This window comes from Amyelois transitella, chromosome 4, assembly GCF_032362555.1.
Source record: "Amyelois transitella isolate CPQ chromosome 4, ilAmyTran1.1, whole genome shotgun sequence".
NCBI lineage: Eukaryota > Metazoa > Arthropoda > Insecta > Lepidoptera > Pyralidae > Amyelois > Amyelois transitella.
The window spans coordinates 11,012,132-11,032,373 of record NC_083507.1 but is presented as its reverse complement, the minus strand read 5'-3'; the positions used below and the strand labels follow the sequence as shown (position 1 = coordinate 11,032,373).

The 20,242-nt window shown below is 34.0% G+C and overlaps 1 protein-coding gene across 2 annotated transcripts in view; it reads left to right on the top strand.

The window, feature by feature from the left end:
• Nucleotides 1-20,242, top strand: part of LOC106137310 (glypican-6) — a 73,449-nt gene that overhangs the window by 30,847 nt on the left and 22,360 nt on the right. For both annotated transcript variants that reach the window (XM_013338120.2, XM_013338119.2), the window contains exon 2: nucleotides 14,713-14,865. In XM_013338120.2, coding sequence (XP_013193574.2) covers nucleotides 14,713-14,865 — 153 coding nt within the window. The remainder of the gene's footprint in view (nucleotides 1-14,712; nucleotides 14,866-20,242) is intronic.

The following is a 20,242-nucleotide window of genomic DNA, read 5'->3' as shown; positions in this document are numbered from 1 at the left end:
TTGTAGGTGGCAAGTCTATCACTTGTAAAAATAACTTTATAACTTTAGGATACATTAGAAACTTTATAACTATAGGATACATAACTATTTATAACTTTTATGCTTGCTATTTGCCCCAATCAAAATAAGTCTGTACTTTTACAACTACTATGTTTATTTAAAAACAACGGTATTTTAGGGTAACAAAAAACATAAAAAATAAATAAAACACATAAGAGCTTTGCAATCAATTAACATAATAAGCTCTTGAAAGCGAAGTCGAGTTTTTTATAATTACTGCAAACAGTAATTGCAGAAACGTAGAGTTATGCAAGATATCCGAGCATTTCCTTTTTATCCCCACCGTCTTAGTATGCCGGAATCGTAAAGTTTCCGAGGAATGTCGTACAAACAGATCAACTTTACGAACAATTCCAATTTGCTGCTCGCTTTTCTCTTACATTTTGCTCTGAATAAAGGAATTTGAACCTTCTGTTCAGTATTTAAAGTTAAATCAAAGAATATCAATTGAATCCTTTTTAAATACACCGAGAATTTAAGTTAACAATTTTGAATCTGAGTAGTTTTATTGCAAAAACGATGTTAAAAGCTGTATCTCATTAATCCGCCAATATCCGTCGAAATACGCAACAACACATGAAAAACATCAAAATATTGTTAGAATAGGTAAAAAGGGAGGCGTATGGTAATACATAAACCACGATAGAAATATAAATTATATAATGATATTTAAATGTTTCTTTCAAATTTTTGTTTTATTTTTTATTCATGAATGTGGATGAAGCAGAAGAATTATCTAAACCATTGATCGTGGTAAGTTTAGAGATGTAGATTTTTGTATAAGAAGATATATTTTTCTCATGTCAAAAGTTCTGTAAAGAAGTAGATTTTTGTATAAGATATATTTTTGTCATGTTAAAAGTTCTGATTACTTTTTTTAAAATATTTTGCGTGTTTACTACCAATATATTTTCGACCAAATGTCGCCCTCGACGACACCGTGGCGTGTCTTGCGCTAATTTCGTCAATTTTAAACCGGAAGTGAGATACATAAATATATAATGTATATTTTTTATACTTAAAACTTCTTAATATATTTATTTTACAATTGTACTAAAAAGATATATTAACATCGTAAGATACTTGAACTTTGAAAAATTATGAACAAATTTTGATGAAACATTACAGATGAATCAGAATAATGCAAATCTTACAATTTACATGCGACCGGCATCTAGAGCGTTAATATTAGAAAAAAAAAACACAGCTTTTTTTACTTTTTTAACGAGTTTGTCACAAATAATTAAAGCTGAAAATCTATTTCTCTAAGGGATATTCTCTCACACTCCTCAAAAAACATACGTACATCTTCAGCTTCTCTCATCAGTAATTTTGGTTCCGTTTCTTCAAGTAAGGAACTTCGTAACGCAAGCATTGTATAAATATTGATGATTTAATCAATACTTGAGAGAGAAAGCCTGATCACTTCCATTTTCGTGGGAATTTAAAAAAATCCTCTCTTAGCGCAAACCTAAGCCAAGGAACTTACATGCCAATATTTCTAGGTTCTAGGTCCAGCCGTTTGGGCTCAGTCAGTTTCTCAGCAAGAGTTTTATAAGTATGTATAATATTATGTTATAGGGAATGACAAGCGGGAAAGGGAACGGAAACAAACACTCCATTCAATACCTTTACTGGAAGGGTGTCAGTCGGATGCGGGTAATTTTGTGCCGTTTCTAGATTTCAGCTGATAAAAAACATAAATAAATGTGATTTATAGCTTTTTTTGTGTTGTTATGAGAATATGAAGAGATATAGCTTCAGAAGTAAATATTGTGTGGTAAAAAGTGTAATAATAATAATAAAAAAATGAGACAATCGTGTGTCGATATTTTGTACTCATATTATTAACAAATAAATGTGCCAGTGTGTCGATGTAATGTACCTACCTAGTCATTCATTGATAGTCTATACCATAAGAATTAAACACAAAATAACAAGAACTATTCCATTTAGTCTTTGTCGATATCATATCGACAAAATATTGGTACCTTCCTACTACCAACCAAAGAACTTAAAATAGGTATCCAATTTTTTTTTGGTCATTAATTACATTTACTTTTTTACTGACTTCTAAGTTTAAGACCAATGGGGCAGACCTCTCATTAAGATTAAATATAATATTGCTTACTTGTTAGTTAAAAGTCGTGAACCCACTCATACTTCTCACTGGTGTATAATTAGACAGAAAGAAGCCGCAACTAAGAAAATGACGCACATTGTGTTTAAAGTTTTACGATCTGTGCGAAGAACAATGCCCTATAAACCTATACGATAGACTGCGGTCGATATGGCCTATTTCATTACTTGGCGGCTCTCTACCTAAATGAGAGAAGTGAAGGCTTTTTAAGTTTTTACACACTTTTTTTACGTAGTGTAGTTAACCATAGAATATATAAATAGTACTTTAACCGAGAAAATGTCGGGTTAAAAGGTTAGGCGACTATCATTTATTTAGCTGGACGTGGCTTATTAGTATTTTTAAGTCTGTTGGCTCTGTCTACCCCGAAAGGGATTAGGCGTGATTATATGTATGTATATAGGGTTAAACCCTTTTCTTTCTAATAAGTGTGAATTCTACTGCAAATTGAAATAAAATTAAGAATATCGTAACCTAATCTAATTGCTTTTATTCTCGCTCAATTTCCGCGTGGATCCCAAGACAAAATTACCTAGCAATCTATCCTTTTTTCCATTTCTACGTTACTTGTGTATTTATTATTACTACCATCCTCCTAGTTTTAAATGCAGAGTACCACTAGAAAAAAAGCAGTCTTGAACTTCTATAATAAACTTTGTCATTATGTTTTGCAATGCAATGTATGTATATAATTCTTGGTACCTAACTGTACATCGTAAAACCTATTTTCTATTGCTGAAAATGTTAGCGTCGTTATTTCACTATGGAATTCCAATGGTTTAACGTTATTAGTATAAAATTCCGAGTTCGAATGCGTCTGGCATTATAATGCAGTTCCTTTTGCCTGAACAATACTGCTTCAGCACAGTACAAGGAATGCTACATTGAAATCCATGAATATATTGATAAGACTTTTAAAATAACTCTCAAAACTTTTGCACTGCTGAGAGGGTTTTCTTAAAATTGTTATCCTTTTCTTTTATTTACGTTACTTAGTTGTTGTTTGCAAGCTGTGCTGGCAACACAAGTAATTTTTATTTTTTTGTTTTTGTTATGTTGTCATATCTGACACATCCCTCTTTTTTTTTGTCTCTCGCGCTTTATTTGCGAATTAAACATAATTTGCTCAGCAATCCTAGAGATATTCTCACAACATCGGGATAACGCACTTATCATAAATCTTTGCTTAAATTTAGGCCCTTCTATATTTGAGGTTGATTCTGATATAACTTTTTTAACTTTGAACCATCGCTTTGAACATATGTAGGTAAAAAACTTACCTACATATGTTCAAAGCGCAACACATAAGTGAAAACTGAAGTCCTACTTATTTCACATTCGGGTTATGATGAAAATGATGCCCGAATGATACATCGGGTCAGATTATGAAAAGTTTTAGGTTCAAAACAATGATAAAAATGATTTTCCACAACCAGGTTAGAATTTCGGGACAGGCTAGTAATAATCTCTTTTTACCAATTAATAAAAGTGTTGAATTAGAAAACGTCAACGTTTCAATTTTGAGTAGATAGAATCAGAGCAGGCCTTTCAGTCAGTATTACTATTAATTATTACGCCTAGTAGGTTAGTACATACATATATACATACATATGGTCATGTCCATATCCCTTGCGGGGCAGACAGAGCCAACAATCTTGAAAAGACTGAAATGGCCACGTTCAGCTATTTGGCTTTATGATAGAATTGAGATTCAAAAAGTGACAGGTTGCTAACCCATAACCATAAGTAGGTTAGTACTTATAAATATTTAGGCTTGTTTGACAATAACTATATATAAGTATATTTTGAGAAAAAAAATCTATCCTCACGTGCAAGAAATGTCGCTCATTGTCTTTACAAAATTAAGCGTTGCCTGTTGTATAATTAAATCTATTGTTTGACAGGGTTCAAAACGGAGGTTAAAAAGGTTTTGTCATTTGCGGTCAAAACTCGGCACGCCTTTCCCTCAGACCTTTTCGTGTCGGTTTACGTTCCTTTACATAAATGTATCTCTTGGTTGACATCACAAATTCCAGCTTTTGACAACGTCGACACAGCAGACACGTTGACGTGGATCGGAACGGAGGCCATTAAACCCTCAAATACTTATACGACGTGGTTTGCGACAAACGGCATTTTTTTTTTTGCTTATTGGTATGAAATTTTTGTGTTTATTTTATTTGTATTTTTAATCAAATTAGTTTCCATTTAATGTAGGTGTTAAGGAATAATGATTTTAGGTAGTAATTTAAGATATATATATATGTATTCTTAAAAAAGATTTCTGTAGTACCTATTATAAAATTTAATAAGTACAAACAAAGCTGAACCGAACAAGATGAATCCAATTTAACGACCTGTGCTAATATCAGTTCAATAGTTTTTGAGTTTGTAACAAACATACTAACTTAACTACAAATCTTTACTCTTCATAGAGTGCAAAGTCATAAACAGTTTGCTGTATAGAAATGAGTGAAAATCAAAATGTAATACGGTTGCATTGCGAATGCTAAATAACTCCATACATACGTTATTATGTACGGTAATGAATACAAACAATAGCACGCGGTTTCACACAGATTTTAGTGCCTTTGTGCACAGTATAGTTGAATTACTGAATACTTTTGCATAGAATGTCGGGAGAAGTTTTGCTTTATATGAAATAAAGGCTATTATTATACCTTTGCCACAATGCATTTCATCATAAAATTACCAAACGAATACCTGCGCTAATTCTGACTTCTTAAATATGTATATAAAAATATCGTATCACTATGTAGGTATGCCATTGAATTATTTTCATAAATTTTTACATTTACTTTCTGTAATTTATTCTAGGTCACTTTGGTTAGTTATTTATCTTTTGCACATTATTGTGCAAATCTATAACGTATAACTGTAATTTAACTACTAAATTAAAATCAAATAAAATACTTTAACATACCTACCTAATATTTAATGTTTGTTTGTATTGAAATACAAGACAGTCAGAACAACAAAATATGCTGATACCTTATATATACTTAGATATTGTAATATTGTAATGATATCTTACAAAATCAAAAATTATGGTCTCAATTGTAGATTTTGAAAGATAATTCCGTATCTACTTATCACTGAGCGAACAAAGTTTGCCTCGTGTTCGTCAAATAATTCTGTCCTTCCAATTAATACTTATATTATAAAGAGAAAGTATTAATTTTGTGTTTAAGTTTGTAACAAATAAACCCAAATACGTCTTTACGGATTTTGACGAAATTTTGCACAGAGATAGATTAAACCTTCAGATTAGATTTTAAGTTAACGCGGGCGGAGCAGCGGCTAAAAGCTAGTAGTATTTTTACAGATGTTCAGGCGACCTATTACCTCACCCGTACCCATTACAAACTCACTAAAGACAGTAGTAAAAAGTCATCTAAATAACCCAAGTTAAGAAAAAATTACCAAACCCTTTTACTTTTACGTCAACATACATACCAAGGAATTAGCATCCCACGCGTTTATCCTTGTAATTAAAGATGTTTCCCACAGATCAATCTTCGTTCCTCTCTTCTGGTGAGGATATCGCCTGACCTGATACGGCCAATTTACGTCGGCCCGGGATCGTCTAATTATAAAAGAATTTGCCGATGAATCATGTCTTGTTTAGGCGAGTTTCACATATACAGTGTATGGAATGTAAGTTGATCTTAATAACGATATAAACCACGAGATGAGGTATACAGGTAAGTGACTTACGCATCAGCGCTGATACCCGACAATTTGTCAATTTGTTAAAATTTATGAACATTCCAATTGATTCTACACTATACAGAGGCTCTGTATTTTTATTGCATTGACTCACAAAAGTTTTAATTATAAAGCACATTGTATAAAAATCTACCATAAAGATTTTCTTATTAAGTCACCTTATGCAAACAGTGATCGAATACTTTCAAAACATGACCTTTATAAAACAAAACAATAAGTATCGCTAACAATCGAAATTTATTTTTGAAAACATTTCTTGTCTCAATACTATGATTCACTTATCATTGTGATATAATGTGCCGTACTCTTCACATTTAAAGTCAATCTGAAACAACCTTTACAGAGGCGGGCGGGCTCGCCAAAAAGTGTAAAACGAGATGGTGTGATGTTATGCTTGTGCTGCATTCTCGTCTGCAACCCAGAATAGAATTGCAGTTATTGTTTTCAATAGGGAAACCCGTGATGAAGCGCGCCACTGGTGTGAAGTCCTATCAATGATTGGTTGGCTAACTCGAGAAATGGAGATGATGATGGTAAAGTATTAAAAAATAATAACGAAGCTACTGTTGGCAATATTCAGCGAATCTAGTAAAATATATCCCGCAATGTACTAATTGGATAGAATTAAATAGATTATTTATTCAAATATTTTTAGACAGATTTCTAAAAAGTAGGCTTCTATGTTTCCTGTAAATTCCCACAGCCACGGGTAAAAGTGTACTTACTGTTTACTTGCATTGTTTAATTGGGAACACACATTGCGTTTAAAGCTATTGATATTTATTCCAAACTTTATTGAGTCATAATGTTATAGCCTACAAAAGAGAAACTACTTAAAGAGATAATAAATCTTTCAGGTGCTTTGTAATGTTTCATATTAATACTTAAATCAATCGTGCATTTAGGTTTTTTGTGCCGGAGGCAGTAGGCCAGTGTTTTACGTTCCGGAAGGCCGAATAATCCGAAACGGCGCGAATTGTTTATGGTCACACTTGCTTGGTTCTTCCGCGCGCAAAATTGGTGATTTTCTCGATAATCGATTCGATACAGGCATTCATTTAATTATTACTTTAATAAATTCTGGCTACGACACTTGTATTTTATTTTTTTATATTTTTTATTTAAGTGGTGTAAGTGTTGTATTGTTGGCTATGTAAGAAGCGATTATCGATACAGAAAAAGAAATTATCGGTTGGAACCGATGGAATAAAGATAGACACTTTGACAATGATTGTCTTTCAAAATAGTATGCTAACGATTCCTAATACTATATTCAGTAACTAACTAATCCCAAAGTGTTACATCGTTCATAGCCCCTAATAAACACGAATTAGTAGGTAGTGGTCTAGTGGTACGATGGCGTAAGTTCATCTCATTTCAAATAACTACTAAAACAGACTTTACATCATCAATTGCTCTTGCGCCACATTCAGTACAGGCGAGACGTACGTATCTCTCGAACAGTAATCGATACTTCAAAAACCGAGATAAAATTAATCGATTACGGTGATATTAGCCGAGGGCACTCGCGGGGTGTTCTGATGACTTCATTGTAAAGATTATTTTCTTCATAAAAACCACTCCATAATGGTTCGTGCGGGCATCTTGTGGGTGGTCTATAATAATTACGTAGGACCATTACTGTATTCCTATTGCTATCTCTGTCGCACATTCGAATCCAAATATTTAAATGACTCGATTTTGGTAATCAGTAGTATCTATCGCATACCAGAGATGACGTTTAAAACGTTGTTCTTCTTATGGTGTTGAATAAGTTAGAAAATTTGATTTTCAATTATTTAATTGAAATGTGACAGATCTTTAATAACTTAAACACAGTTCACCTGAAAACGTTTACTCAATCGCAGTAACTTATTCTTTTACTCGATTTCACTGTACCCAGGCCCAGCTGTAAAATTATACCCTACGGTATCTCCAAGGTGTTTCCACATGTTGTCGCCTCTATAGTCAATGGTCTTGCGGTCATAATGGCGGCGTCGCCGGTGGTCGGCTGCCCTGTAATCATTGTTTTCACAAATAAATACAATTTAACGGCTAGTTCTTTGAAAAACCGACCTTTGTTATTATCATGGAATGTCTCAATTACATTGATAATACCATTCAAAAGAGTTTGCTCGTGGGCGACTTCATTTGTTTGGAAATATGATGGCAATGATGGAGAAAGTAACGTTGTTCTAAGATTGGTAATTTTATATGCGTACGAGCCGTAAGACAAACGTCCATAAGATGATGATGTTCAATTTAAGTATCAAGTCATCATATCGCGAAAAAATCCTTACTTCGTGGCTGAATAAGTATAACAGATTTTGATCCCGAACCTTATTTGGTAGGTCGATGTCTTATAAGTTTTATTTTAGTAGGCAAGTATCTACTTCTAAAAACTGTGATTTTAAAGTACCTAGATAAAGTTGAACGCCTGATTAATATATGTACATCCATCCGTACTCATACTATTGACGGTGAAAATGAACCACTTTTTTGGGAGGTCAACTATAACCGTAGTATGTTCCACACAATGAATGATCAATTGTTCCCAATTCTCCAATTATACGTACGAATTTAAATTGTTCTTCTATTGTTCGAACGTTTCATTCGATTATCGCAAAATGGTACCGAATTTGTTTCCCCGTACAGCAATTAATTTCATTGTTTTATGGCTGTGTAGAACTTTGAGGGCGAATCTCGGGGGTGTTAACGTCTCACAATAACAAGTATTGTCCTTGTTTGTGTTTAAATGTCCATTTCGCTATGTCTGACGAAATTACAAATTTAAATGTATAAGTACCTGTCCCTGAAATTTGGTATAATTACATAGGTAAGTACTTACATACACACAGAGCCAACAGTCTCAAAAAGGTCACGTTCAGTACGGTTTAATGATATAATTGAGATATGGGGTTTTGACGTTAATACAAAGGTATGATGGTGACCTTGTTCTGTGGAAGCTTATATTGAAAGTGTTTACATAGACGCGGTTGAATTACATCGGTAAAAATTAACTTAGATCTATCCAGTCATCTATTATGTCTGGACTGCCAAGACTTTGGTAACAATATTATCTAAAAAAAACCAGAGCATGTACATGCTCTCGTTTTCACGTTTATTTTCATTACATAATGAAAATAAACGTGAAAAATGAAAACAAACCATGCAAACCTTTTTCACATTATACTCCGCGTTATTCCGCTGCGGTGTGAAGTTGGCGCCAACCCCGAGGGCACTTCAAACCGCGCTACATTCACGATGGAGGGGCATGAACCGAAATTATTACCCCACTTAGACGCGATAAGGGCGTCTGCTGAGGTGCGAACAGCTTTTACGTGCCCTAATGAATGTTTCTTTGAATATATATCTATATCATAATTACTTTGATGTGCACATCTACCAGCATTAAATGAGATTTGTTTTCGGAGTGCTTCGGGGACTCCTATTGGGTATTTTTATGGTTATGTATCAGAATTTACTGCTGTTATTTGAATTTAACAATCTCTAATGTTTTATTATTCTAAGAAAATATAATTTCATACGTTTTACTGTTAATGTCCAAAAAGTCATTATTCGCTTAGCAATTTTAATAATATTTTCTACGGATTTCCTCAAAAAAACAATATTTACAACCAAAACTAAACCTGTCTCTTCCAAATTCAAAATATACTCAATTAATGTCAGTAGGTAAGTATACAAAATATCTTCATTTCCAAAGTCATAATTTTTATTTTGTTTATTTGCATCTTCAAAGTCAGTTTGGTCGTATTTCTGAAATGAAATGTTTAAAACTGTAGCTCCATATGGCAAGTTTTTTGTCACATTTCAAGTGCCTCTTTAAAACTGTAAGGGTTGAACGAACATGTGTGAACCATAATTAAGTACTTAGATATTTTTGCAATATTTTTTTAGGTTAATTTGACAATTTAAGATTGGTAATATATTTACTGTAGTTTCTAGTTGATAATTTGAAGGGTACGGTAAGCTCCTGATTTGGTGTTTCAGAGATAATAGAGTTATGGCGCTTATGTCTGGGGAATAATAATTCTTAAAAAATATCTTAAAATTACGTTTTAAACAAACTTGTAAAAATGAATTAGAAGAAAAATTGAGTTCTATTATCATATGGTCTAAATTTTTGGACAAAAACTGGCGATACTTATTTGTTTTCATCTCGCAGCTTCGTTCACATGTCCTCGTAATTATTATTTTTTTCTGATATATATTAATAATATTTAAGTTCAGTACATTTCGCGTGAGCAACATACATATGTGTGACATACGCATTTAATAATAATATGAATGTTTGTATGAATATTCTTAAATTATTGTATAGTATCTAACATCATAACGCAAATTAACCCATTGTAATAAAATCTATTGTCACCGCGCTCGCTCGACCCTAAACAACAGCTCGCAAGCACTTCATTTTATTTCCCGCTCAATGAGCGTTAACCCTAAAAGAGTCGTAAAATTTCGACCGTGTTATCATTGGACCACATCATGCTGACAACCGAATAGGTCTTAATAATTGAACTGTTTTGTTTATTAAGTCGATTGATTTAACGATAATAATTTTGAATTATAATCGAGTGATTTATTGGGTTTGACACAAGACTGTGCGGGATTTCGCGTCCGTGGGATTATCCTGAGAAAAATGTAAATACTTAACTTAGGTTTATACTCTTGTGGGAGTTTCTAAAAATGAAGTACTGAAGTTCTAGTGTCACTACATACCTGTTCCAAATTTCATTTATTATACTGAATGTTATTTACTGAGTAATAAGTACGTATGATTTTCGTTTTTTTTTCTACAAAAATAATAATAACTTAATATAAAACATTAAAAAAATGTAGACTAAACGTTATTATTTTGATAACATCTGAATATGAGGTTATCAATTGGTTCTTTTAAAGATATAATTATCTACCTACCAATTTTTTTTGTTTGCAATCATACACACGCAATATCCGAAATTTATAACACCTTTACTCGAGGGTTTTTCCTCGTCAGAATTTCCGTGAATTGTAAGCCCATGTTACTGCTGAAAGCCTAACTTGTCAGATTTCAACCTAAATCAGTCAGTATTTGAGTTTTCGTTACAAATAAAAATTATTTCTCTTTTTATTAAGTTAGTAGGTATGGAAGTATGGACAAATGTATGTATGGAGATTCTACACATGCATTCAAAAAGCAATAACACGGTCGAATGGGTGCGCCTGCGTATATAACGTAAGCGAGGGCTCGTTCAAACAACTCGCTTTGTTTGCCTTCCATCGCCGGATTAAAGAGATGGAGCACTCTGGATATGTCAAGAATGGCGCAATGTAATCGCTTTGATATCGTCCATATAACCGTATCTTAGGTCTATGGTCCGTTCTGTGGTTTTTATTTCCTACTACTTAATATTTTAAATGCAAAAGTAAGGATGTGTGGATGTATGTTTGTATGTTACTCCTTCGCGCAATATAGCAGATATTGCTTGATTTTGATGATATTTGGCACTATCTGGAATACCATAGTAAGTTATTTTTTGCCCAGAATTCTCACGGAAGCGGCGCCCCGTGGCTCATCAAATGTAAAGCTTTTGTGTTACTTAGCGACTGACAGAATATAGCCTACTACTAACTACTTACTTGGTGTAGTATGCTGAAATTTGGAATATCTATGTTTCTTTGGAAGTGTAGGGGAAGCACTAAGAGAGTATATTCCGAAATTCACATAAGAACGGGATAAAAACGAGGTTAACTTCGAAGATATTTCTTTTCTTATTTTCTAAATTTTAATGTGTTCCACACATCTTATGACGTGGGATCTTTAAACGTGAGTTCAACACATACACGTCTCTATCTCTTGCGGGGAAAAGAGGCTTACAGTCGGGAAAATAAAATTTTTTCTATGTACGAGCAAAGAATGGCCAAAGAAAAAAAATAACCAACATTTCTTTTATTAAAAGTCTTGTCTCTTTCGCAATTTATTAAACAATTCTATAAATCTTCGTAGAACTTCGTAAAGCTATGAATGGTGTGCTGACTTCCACACCCTCGCCTCGGTAGCTGTGCTCCTGCATTACCAACCGTCAATAGCCGGACGTGTCACTAGGGTGCTTCCTAGTGTGGTGCAAGTTACAGGAGATTCTGTTGTTATTGTCTTAAAAACAAACGCTCTGCATAACCACTCATTCCTCATCTGATATAAATATTAAAGTCTCTGAATCACAACATACATTACACATTCAGGTAATTTTTTTTTAAAGAAAGCTGAAGTTGTACCTGCGCTTTCTTTAAAAAAATGGGATCACTCTATACATTGACATACTTCACTCAATATGCTATGAAAATTACGAAATTTTAAATATAAAACAATTGTCTCACACCACATTTTTACTCATGTAAATATTAAGAATATTTCGAATTGCAGTAATTAGAAAGAGAAGGTCGACAAAAAAATAACTTATAATTCATTGCCATTCTAAGTAATATTTTCATGCCATTCTTTTAACTCTTGTACCACACGTTTAATTAAGTTTTGGCCCACAGTAGTCGCTCACAGTTACGCCCTACAGCCTACCGCACGGGCACAAGGTTCATATTCCTGTAATTTATGTATTTGTATGTAAATCAGTGATTTTAGTTGATCCTGTCTCAGCGGTGGAGAGCACGTAAAGTGTGGAATGGAAATAAAATGAGATATTTGTTTGTTCAATCATTGTTACTGTATGGTTTATCACTCGTAATTTTTTTTTTCAATTTTTACTACTGTCCTAGTAACTTAATGAAATATTAACTTAATTAAATTCATAAAAGCTACACACGGTGGGTTTAAAATGGTTCAGTTTTGTATTGTCTTTTTTAATCATAAGATACAGATCTTATCCTAATCTCTCCTTTATATTTTAATCAAGAAGGACTGATTATGTTAATAATATAAAGAAATATATATAATAAAGGATAAAGTTTCAAGTATAACCTTATAATATTATTCGGTAAGAATACTTAGAACTCTATCGCAAACGGAGGTTAGTCTTCAAATAGAATCCTTCCCAGTTCAATTGGAAAGCAATAACATAGATAAAAATAGACGTGATCGTGACTACCCCGCAGCCGCAGACGGATCGAAGGTGAGGGTCTGCGCCCTCCTGGGGACACTGGAGCACCCTAGGGTCGGGCGCGGTTCGGGCAATGTTTCATTTGCTAATCTTATAAAATCTTATTAATGCGAAAGTTTAAACTATATATGCAACACTTTTACGTTACTTTTATTGAACTAATTGGGACTTTAAATAATTACTTATCTATTGAGCGAAGACATCTGAATAGTACCTAAATCTAATCAAACTAACCTGATAAGTATTTTTTATTATTTTCTGGATCATGAGATAAGTTCACAGTTGCAACTTACAATTTTTCATCTATAATGTTATTGATCCACTAACCATCGACTTATCCATTCTATTATTTTTTCCACTTATTCTTTTACTTATACTATATGAAAAAACAATTATTTTATTTTAAACTATTAACGCCTTAACGTAATTTTACTATGTAAATTACACGGTAAAAATAATTTTCCCATCCCTCGACGCTTACATTTTCGACACACGAAACGATCCAAACCCCTCACTCCAGCCCTCCGACAAATAAGTTTAAATATTCGACGACACTTTATTGCATTAGAGACCTCTTCTATAGCAACCGTATCTAACATTTGCGAGCTGTAATAAGCGTGTATAGGATGGTAAAAATATGTGAATACAAGTTTGTCGCCTTTGCCCACGACTTCGCCAAATTCTCATTATTTTCATTTAAATTTTGAGAAATCTTATCTATACTAATATTTAATTAAAGCTGAATTGTTTGTTTGTTTGAACGAGCTAATCCCAGGAGCTACTGGTTCGAATTGAAAATTTTTTTTTTGTTGAATAGACCATTTATCGAGGAAGGCTATAGGCTATAAAACATCACGCTGCAACTATAAGGAGCGAAGAAATAATGGAATATGTGAAAAAAACGGGGAAAATTATTCATCCTTGAGGGATTTAATGATGCCCAAAATAACTATTCCACGCGGAAGAAGTCGCGGGCACAGCTAGTAATGTATAAAGGAATGAAATCAAGTTTTTTACAGCTAGAAGTTTCAGCTGTGTGTTGTCTGACAGTTCATTCAATCATCCAATATTGGAAGAGTTTTATAAACATCTTTTTATAAAAGTTTGGCCGCATGGATATTTTTCCTCTTTTGGTGTTATTTTCGTAACTTTTATGTAAAATTCGAACGTAAGACTCACAATATCCCACACAAAGTAGACAAATTCAATAGTATTGAAAAGTGTGAAACGCCTCGCTAGATGGCTTCATTGTAGAATCGAGATTCAGATATTGACAGGCTGCTAGCCTCTATACGAGTATATCTAGCAACCTGTTACTAAGTATTTGAATCTCAATTCGATCATTATGCCAAACAGCTGAACGTGGTCTTTCAGTCTTTTCAAGACTGTTGGCCCTGTCTACCCCGCAAGGGATATAGACGTTATTATATGTATTAAAGAAAGAGAAAGAAAGAAAGAGAAAGTGGAAAGAGGTAGTCTCTGCCTACCCCTCCGGGAAAGAGGCGTGATTTTATGTATGTATGTATGTATGTATATGTATTATATGTATGCTAACCTATCGCTTAATAGGAAGAATTCCAAATTTCTCTCTTACCCTTGATTACATTATTTGTACCTACATTTAATATTGTCATTTCTTGTTACCAGATGCAGGAGGTCTCTGTCTCAACAGCGGTTGTTGCTCCGCGGCAGACTCGGACGTCCTGGTGCAAAGAGCGAAGTCACAGCTTGAGAGTAGCTTGAAGACCGAACTGGAGACCTTGGCCTCCACGTTGTCCAGCAGAGCAATGAAGGTCGACGGTGAGTACATTAACTTTATTTATGTGAGACCTTGATTTTGACTGCTGTCGCCATTTACGAAGAATTTAATTTTAAAATTTCTTATTCATAATGCTTCGTGAATAAGCCTAAGGTAATAATAAAACAGAACACTGGCACAAAATACGAGTGATTTTTAAATTTGGAAAGATAATCAAGTTTTTAATGATCGGCTGCATACGGCGTAGCAACTTTGCCTCACGTTTTTTTTTTAGTATTATACGATTTTCATTTGACCGCTAAATATGACGATTATTTCGCCGATTCTCGGAATTTGTGGTTAATGAGACATTCGCAATATGGACCGGTGCCAGCTGATCTGTTTACACAGTTGGGGCAGTGACCAGGTACGGGATGAAAGGTGATGAAATGGGGCTAATGACAGATCATTTGACAATAAATACCACAGATAAATATCTATAGTGATATCTAAGGATGTGCCATCACTTCTTTATCGCATTCGCGACAAGCTTTTTAAACTTTTTATCGATAGTTTTGGTATTTCTTTGTGTTCTTATAGAGGTTTTTGCACTTAGGTACTTCGCTATTATGTTCTAACTTAATTTTATCCATATATTTCTAGTTTTACTAGTTAAATTTTATTTCAATTTTAATTTTTGTTTTCTAAATGTTAACAGTTATGAAATGCTTTCTCCTTTTGCGAAGCTTAAACGCTCGATAAATAAATAGGAAAATAAATAAATGTATCAACATAGTTAACCCCAATGTAAGTAATGAGTCCGTGTTATTAACCAATTTCCAAAAGGCCCTTATACGAAGCTTACCACGACCCTCGACCCGATTCGGCTGTTGAAAAATTCATAACTCAGCTAATTCATTCGTCTCTTTGAGCGACACCGAAACCTTAATAAGGTACCGAAATTACGTCTCTTGCTTAAAAAGCTATGCAATGAACATGCTGATGAACGAAGGTAAGGAACATTTAAGTTAAGGTTTAATCGTTCTGTGTTGCAAAAATATAAGATTATTCGTTTTTGGAGGACTTAGGTAAGGAACTATATAAATTTCTCACTTATTAAAACAACATTTTAAAAAAGTTGATGAATTTTAAAAGAGCAAACTCTTCATCTTATAAAAAAATATTAACATACCCAAGGTGGACGCTTGTGGTTACATCCGCATTATACATAGGTATGTATAATAATTTTAAACACACGATATTTATTTTCTAAACTCAAAAATTACTTAAACAATTCGATAAAACAGAGATTGTTTTTTTTTATAATAATATTTTTAATAATAAACTAGTTGATTGGTTTTCTTTAAAAAGATTTTGTGTAAACCTATAACATAACCCTCCTTTTTTGTAAAATCGGGTGCCCATCTAAGTATCTATCAGCAATAAACAAACAGCTGATTCATCAGGCCATATGGTATTAAAAGTGCTTTGTTTCACAATCCGAGCGTTGAGAGCAAGTCTTGCACTATAAATAGCACTCGGTGTTATCGAGACATCGATGTACAACCGTACATACAAGTGATGAAGCTGTGTAGTCCACACGTCATAAAGTGATAACGCGGTGAAATGGTACTGTGGCGCAGCTGTACAGTCCTTGCCACTGAGTATCGCGCTCTAAGGTTCAATCCCCGGTTGAAACAGAAGATTTACTTACCTACAAATAAACTGTAGTTGAAACGTAATTGTAACTCGACAATTCTGATGTATTTTTTATCGTTTTGTCATTGGTAAAATACTTAGATCAAAACAAAAGCCTAAGGCAACATTGTTTTTATCAAAATAACTTTTTAAAGCATATACTCGTATATATTTCTAAAGAGAAAATTTAAGCCGAAAAGGGAAAATATTTCGACACAATCGAAATTTAGTTACATTTCAGCTTTAAATTACTTTACCGCTATCAAGACTAGTTTCGGAAACCATCGTAGGTTCTTATGCTGTTCTTAAGTCGTTCTTAAACCAATTGGTTATATTATAAATCCAAGCCACATTTATAAATTCGCAAGAAGCAAATGACTCAGAGTCAATTAATTAGGTATCCAATAAAATATGTAATAATCGAAAACATTCGGTCCTGTTTGGACTTGACTCGTCTCCAGCCGGTGACTCACAAGTTGACTCATAAGTTCTGAAGCTTAGGCATTGTTGGACTATGTTTAGGCTACAAGCAAGGTCGATAGGTCAAGCTTCTCATTGGCATTTTGTTTTTTTTTTTATAGAATAAAGAACAATTATATTATTGATTGAGTTATTGAGAAAAAATCGAGAGATAAATTGTTTGATAGTAGAAAAAGGTTATGCTGTAAATTTTTGTACAGTTATTTGACTAAGTACGTAGTTATATGATAATAACTTGGATTTGCTCATCATCATACTCGTCTGGTATAAGTTCTTTCGGGCTATCCTTGCATCCTCACCTCGCATATCCTGACCCTGTAGACCGGTTGTGACTACGATCCTGAATTGGGTAAATCATATTTTTACACGAAGCGATTCTTGTCTGACCTCCTGATATATGTCCAAAGAAGTTTGAAATGTTATACAAACTCCTTCTTGTTATGTTCTTGTTTATCTGTGGTGCGGCGTCCCATGCGCGCGCATCTGTAAAATACATGGCATTCGTGTCCAAGCTATCCTGTGGTTTTATTGCATGAATATTTATAAATATCAATAAATATATCACCTCCGCAACCTTTTTCATGGGTACCAACCCATATTGGATCTTGGTTTACATCCATTTGGGTAAATGTGCAGATTTCCTCATAGTGTTTTCCCTTTTACAGTAAGAGCAACCTTAGATGGTTACAACAACAACATCCTATGAATGGTTGTCTGAAAGAAATCTTTGTAATCGATAAGACTGCCCATTGTACTACATCTAGGAATTAGCTATTTCTACAATATTGTTCTTTTTTTGTGTGCAATAAAGAGTTATGCATTCATTCAATGTTGGATTGCCATCCGGTCAATCAAATAATTATTCAGTAAATTGCAAAATTTTCCTCGTTATTGTCCAAAACCATTCATGGATATGACTGTTTCATTCTGCGCTTGAATACTAAGAACGATTTGTAAGGTTCCTCAAACAGTCATAGACAATTTATTTTAGTATTTCTCATAAACAACGAATGCAGCGATGCAGTTTCTCTCTGTCCGGTCGTAAGTGAATAGGGTTCTCAACTCTAAATTTATACAAAAATTAATTTATAAAGCTTTCTCGTAAATTCCCAAGAAAAATTTGTCGCATTGTGTAGACATGCTCTTTTTTGGGAATTTATGAAGAAGGCCAAAGCAAAAATGATCGTATTCCCAAAAAATCCTTTCGTACTGAAATTCTTGACTGAAAGACTGAATGGAGATCGCATGAATTGAAGTCTAGATGTTGATCGACTGTTGCTAAGCGTATCTTCTAGTTGCGTGTAACTATTCTAAAGATGAAGACTGAGCCCTTTCCAGAAAACATTTTGACCGACACTGGATTTCTGATTCCTAATCGGTGGCGGCCCTAATCCCCTAATAAGTAGTCGTACCGCCCACGCTCAAATTCTTATACTATCGATGTTTTCTTAGACTTGCGTCAGTTGCTCTACAAGTGGTGATGAAATTGGATGGTATAACTGTAAGTACTAAAATGTGCCCCCGAATTCTTGTATTCCTGCTAATGCTGAAATTTATTATTGTAAAACAGATTTCTATTATAGCTGTGACGGTGTTGTTTCCTGGGCTTCCCTGTTCTGTGCAATTACATGTTTAATCACAATCTTAAAATTCGATCGAATACATAATTCGTTTTTTAATTCTCCTCCCTCTCTTCTTCGAATTAGGTACGGTCGGGAGCAGATAAATTAAATACAGTTAGTTCTATCTACACCCGACCGTACATCAGCACACAACGCCAATCAGCCTCCTGGTAAATTTTCAATGCTGCTATTCCTTTTAATAAAACCGTTAGAAAATCTATTAGATTCTGACATCCACCGTTCACAGTAAGTAGGCAGTCGCAGAGCATTAAAATCCGACATCGTAGGCGACAGCCGCATTGACTTTCCACTGGTTTTCCTTATCTACATTACAGATAACTTTCTACACACAGTTATATCTACGGCAATATAATTTGATGGTCAAATTGAGTGTAATGGATTGATAGTCTGTTTTCATATTACTGTCTAGTTTCTATCAATGACTATGCTTTTGCTGTTTGGCCATGTGAAATGAAAAATCTCAATTCCATCATAAAGCCTACAGCTGAACGTGGCCTTTCAGTCTTTTCAAGACGGTTGGCTCTATATACCCTATAAGGGATATAGATGTGACTATATGTATGTATGCAAGCTAAAACATAAATACATACATACATAACACATAAATAAAGTAATTTAAATCGCGTCGGTCTATTGGGCAAAAGATACGCCGTCTGTTTAATATCAATATTATTATTCTGAGCAGCGATCAATGACAAATGGGTCGTGTCGTGTCTACTCAAAATTTATGTGAGGTAGAAACAGTGTTGTCTTTTTTGATACGTCATTTACATATTAATATTTAAGGACGTTAATAAAGATACCTTTTTAGCGATGTTAATTCGCCTATTTATATTGGGTGTGCCTTTTTTTTAAACTGACGTTACACTGGAGATATCTTATATCACAAGTTATATTTATCTTTAAACAAAAGACGACCTCAACGTTCAGGCTCAAATTCAGGCATTCCATGTTAATAGCCCGAGGTTATTATAATAAAACGTGTTGATTCTTGCAGTACTGTTATTTCATCAGTATCTTATCTTCGTCCAATGTTATGAGAGCAGGTGCACACTACGCCCGATATACCTTCTTAGTTCTTTATACCTTGTCGAACTAGTCCTTAACGACTTCATTTACATTGACGACATAATATCGAACTGCACTCCCATAAAAACGCATCAAAGCATCGTGTCCACCATTTTACATCCTCACACAAATTGAATCCGTTGTGGCGATTAGAATTGACACCTCGCTGTACAAATTAAGACTTCTGTGTGCCGTGGGAGCGGCGTACAAGAACAAAGTGAAATGTAAGCTTGAAAGTAGCCGGTCAATATTTGTTGACTTGAGACTCGAGATGCTGTAATTAAGGTACACTCAAGTAATGGGGGAATCACGTATTTACTGTTTTCTATTTTGAATTGCAAGCAAGCGATAGCAAACAGCGTCTTCCGGTGGTACTGTTTGGATTTGGCGACGTGAATTCCATCGAATCTATGTTTGAGTATTGAAAGGGTTAATTTAATGGCCCCATTTGACAGTATAGGTACAGTTTTTATATGCAACGCTTCAAAGAAATCATCAAAAATTGCTAGAAGATGAATTCAATTAGCTATTTAATATACAATTGACCTGA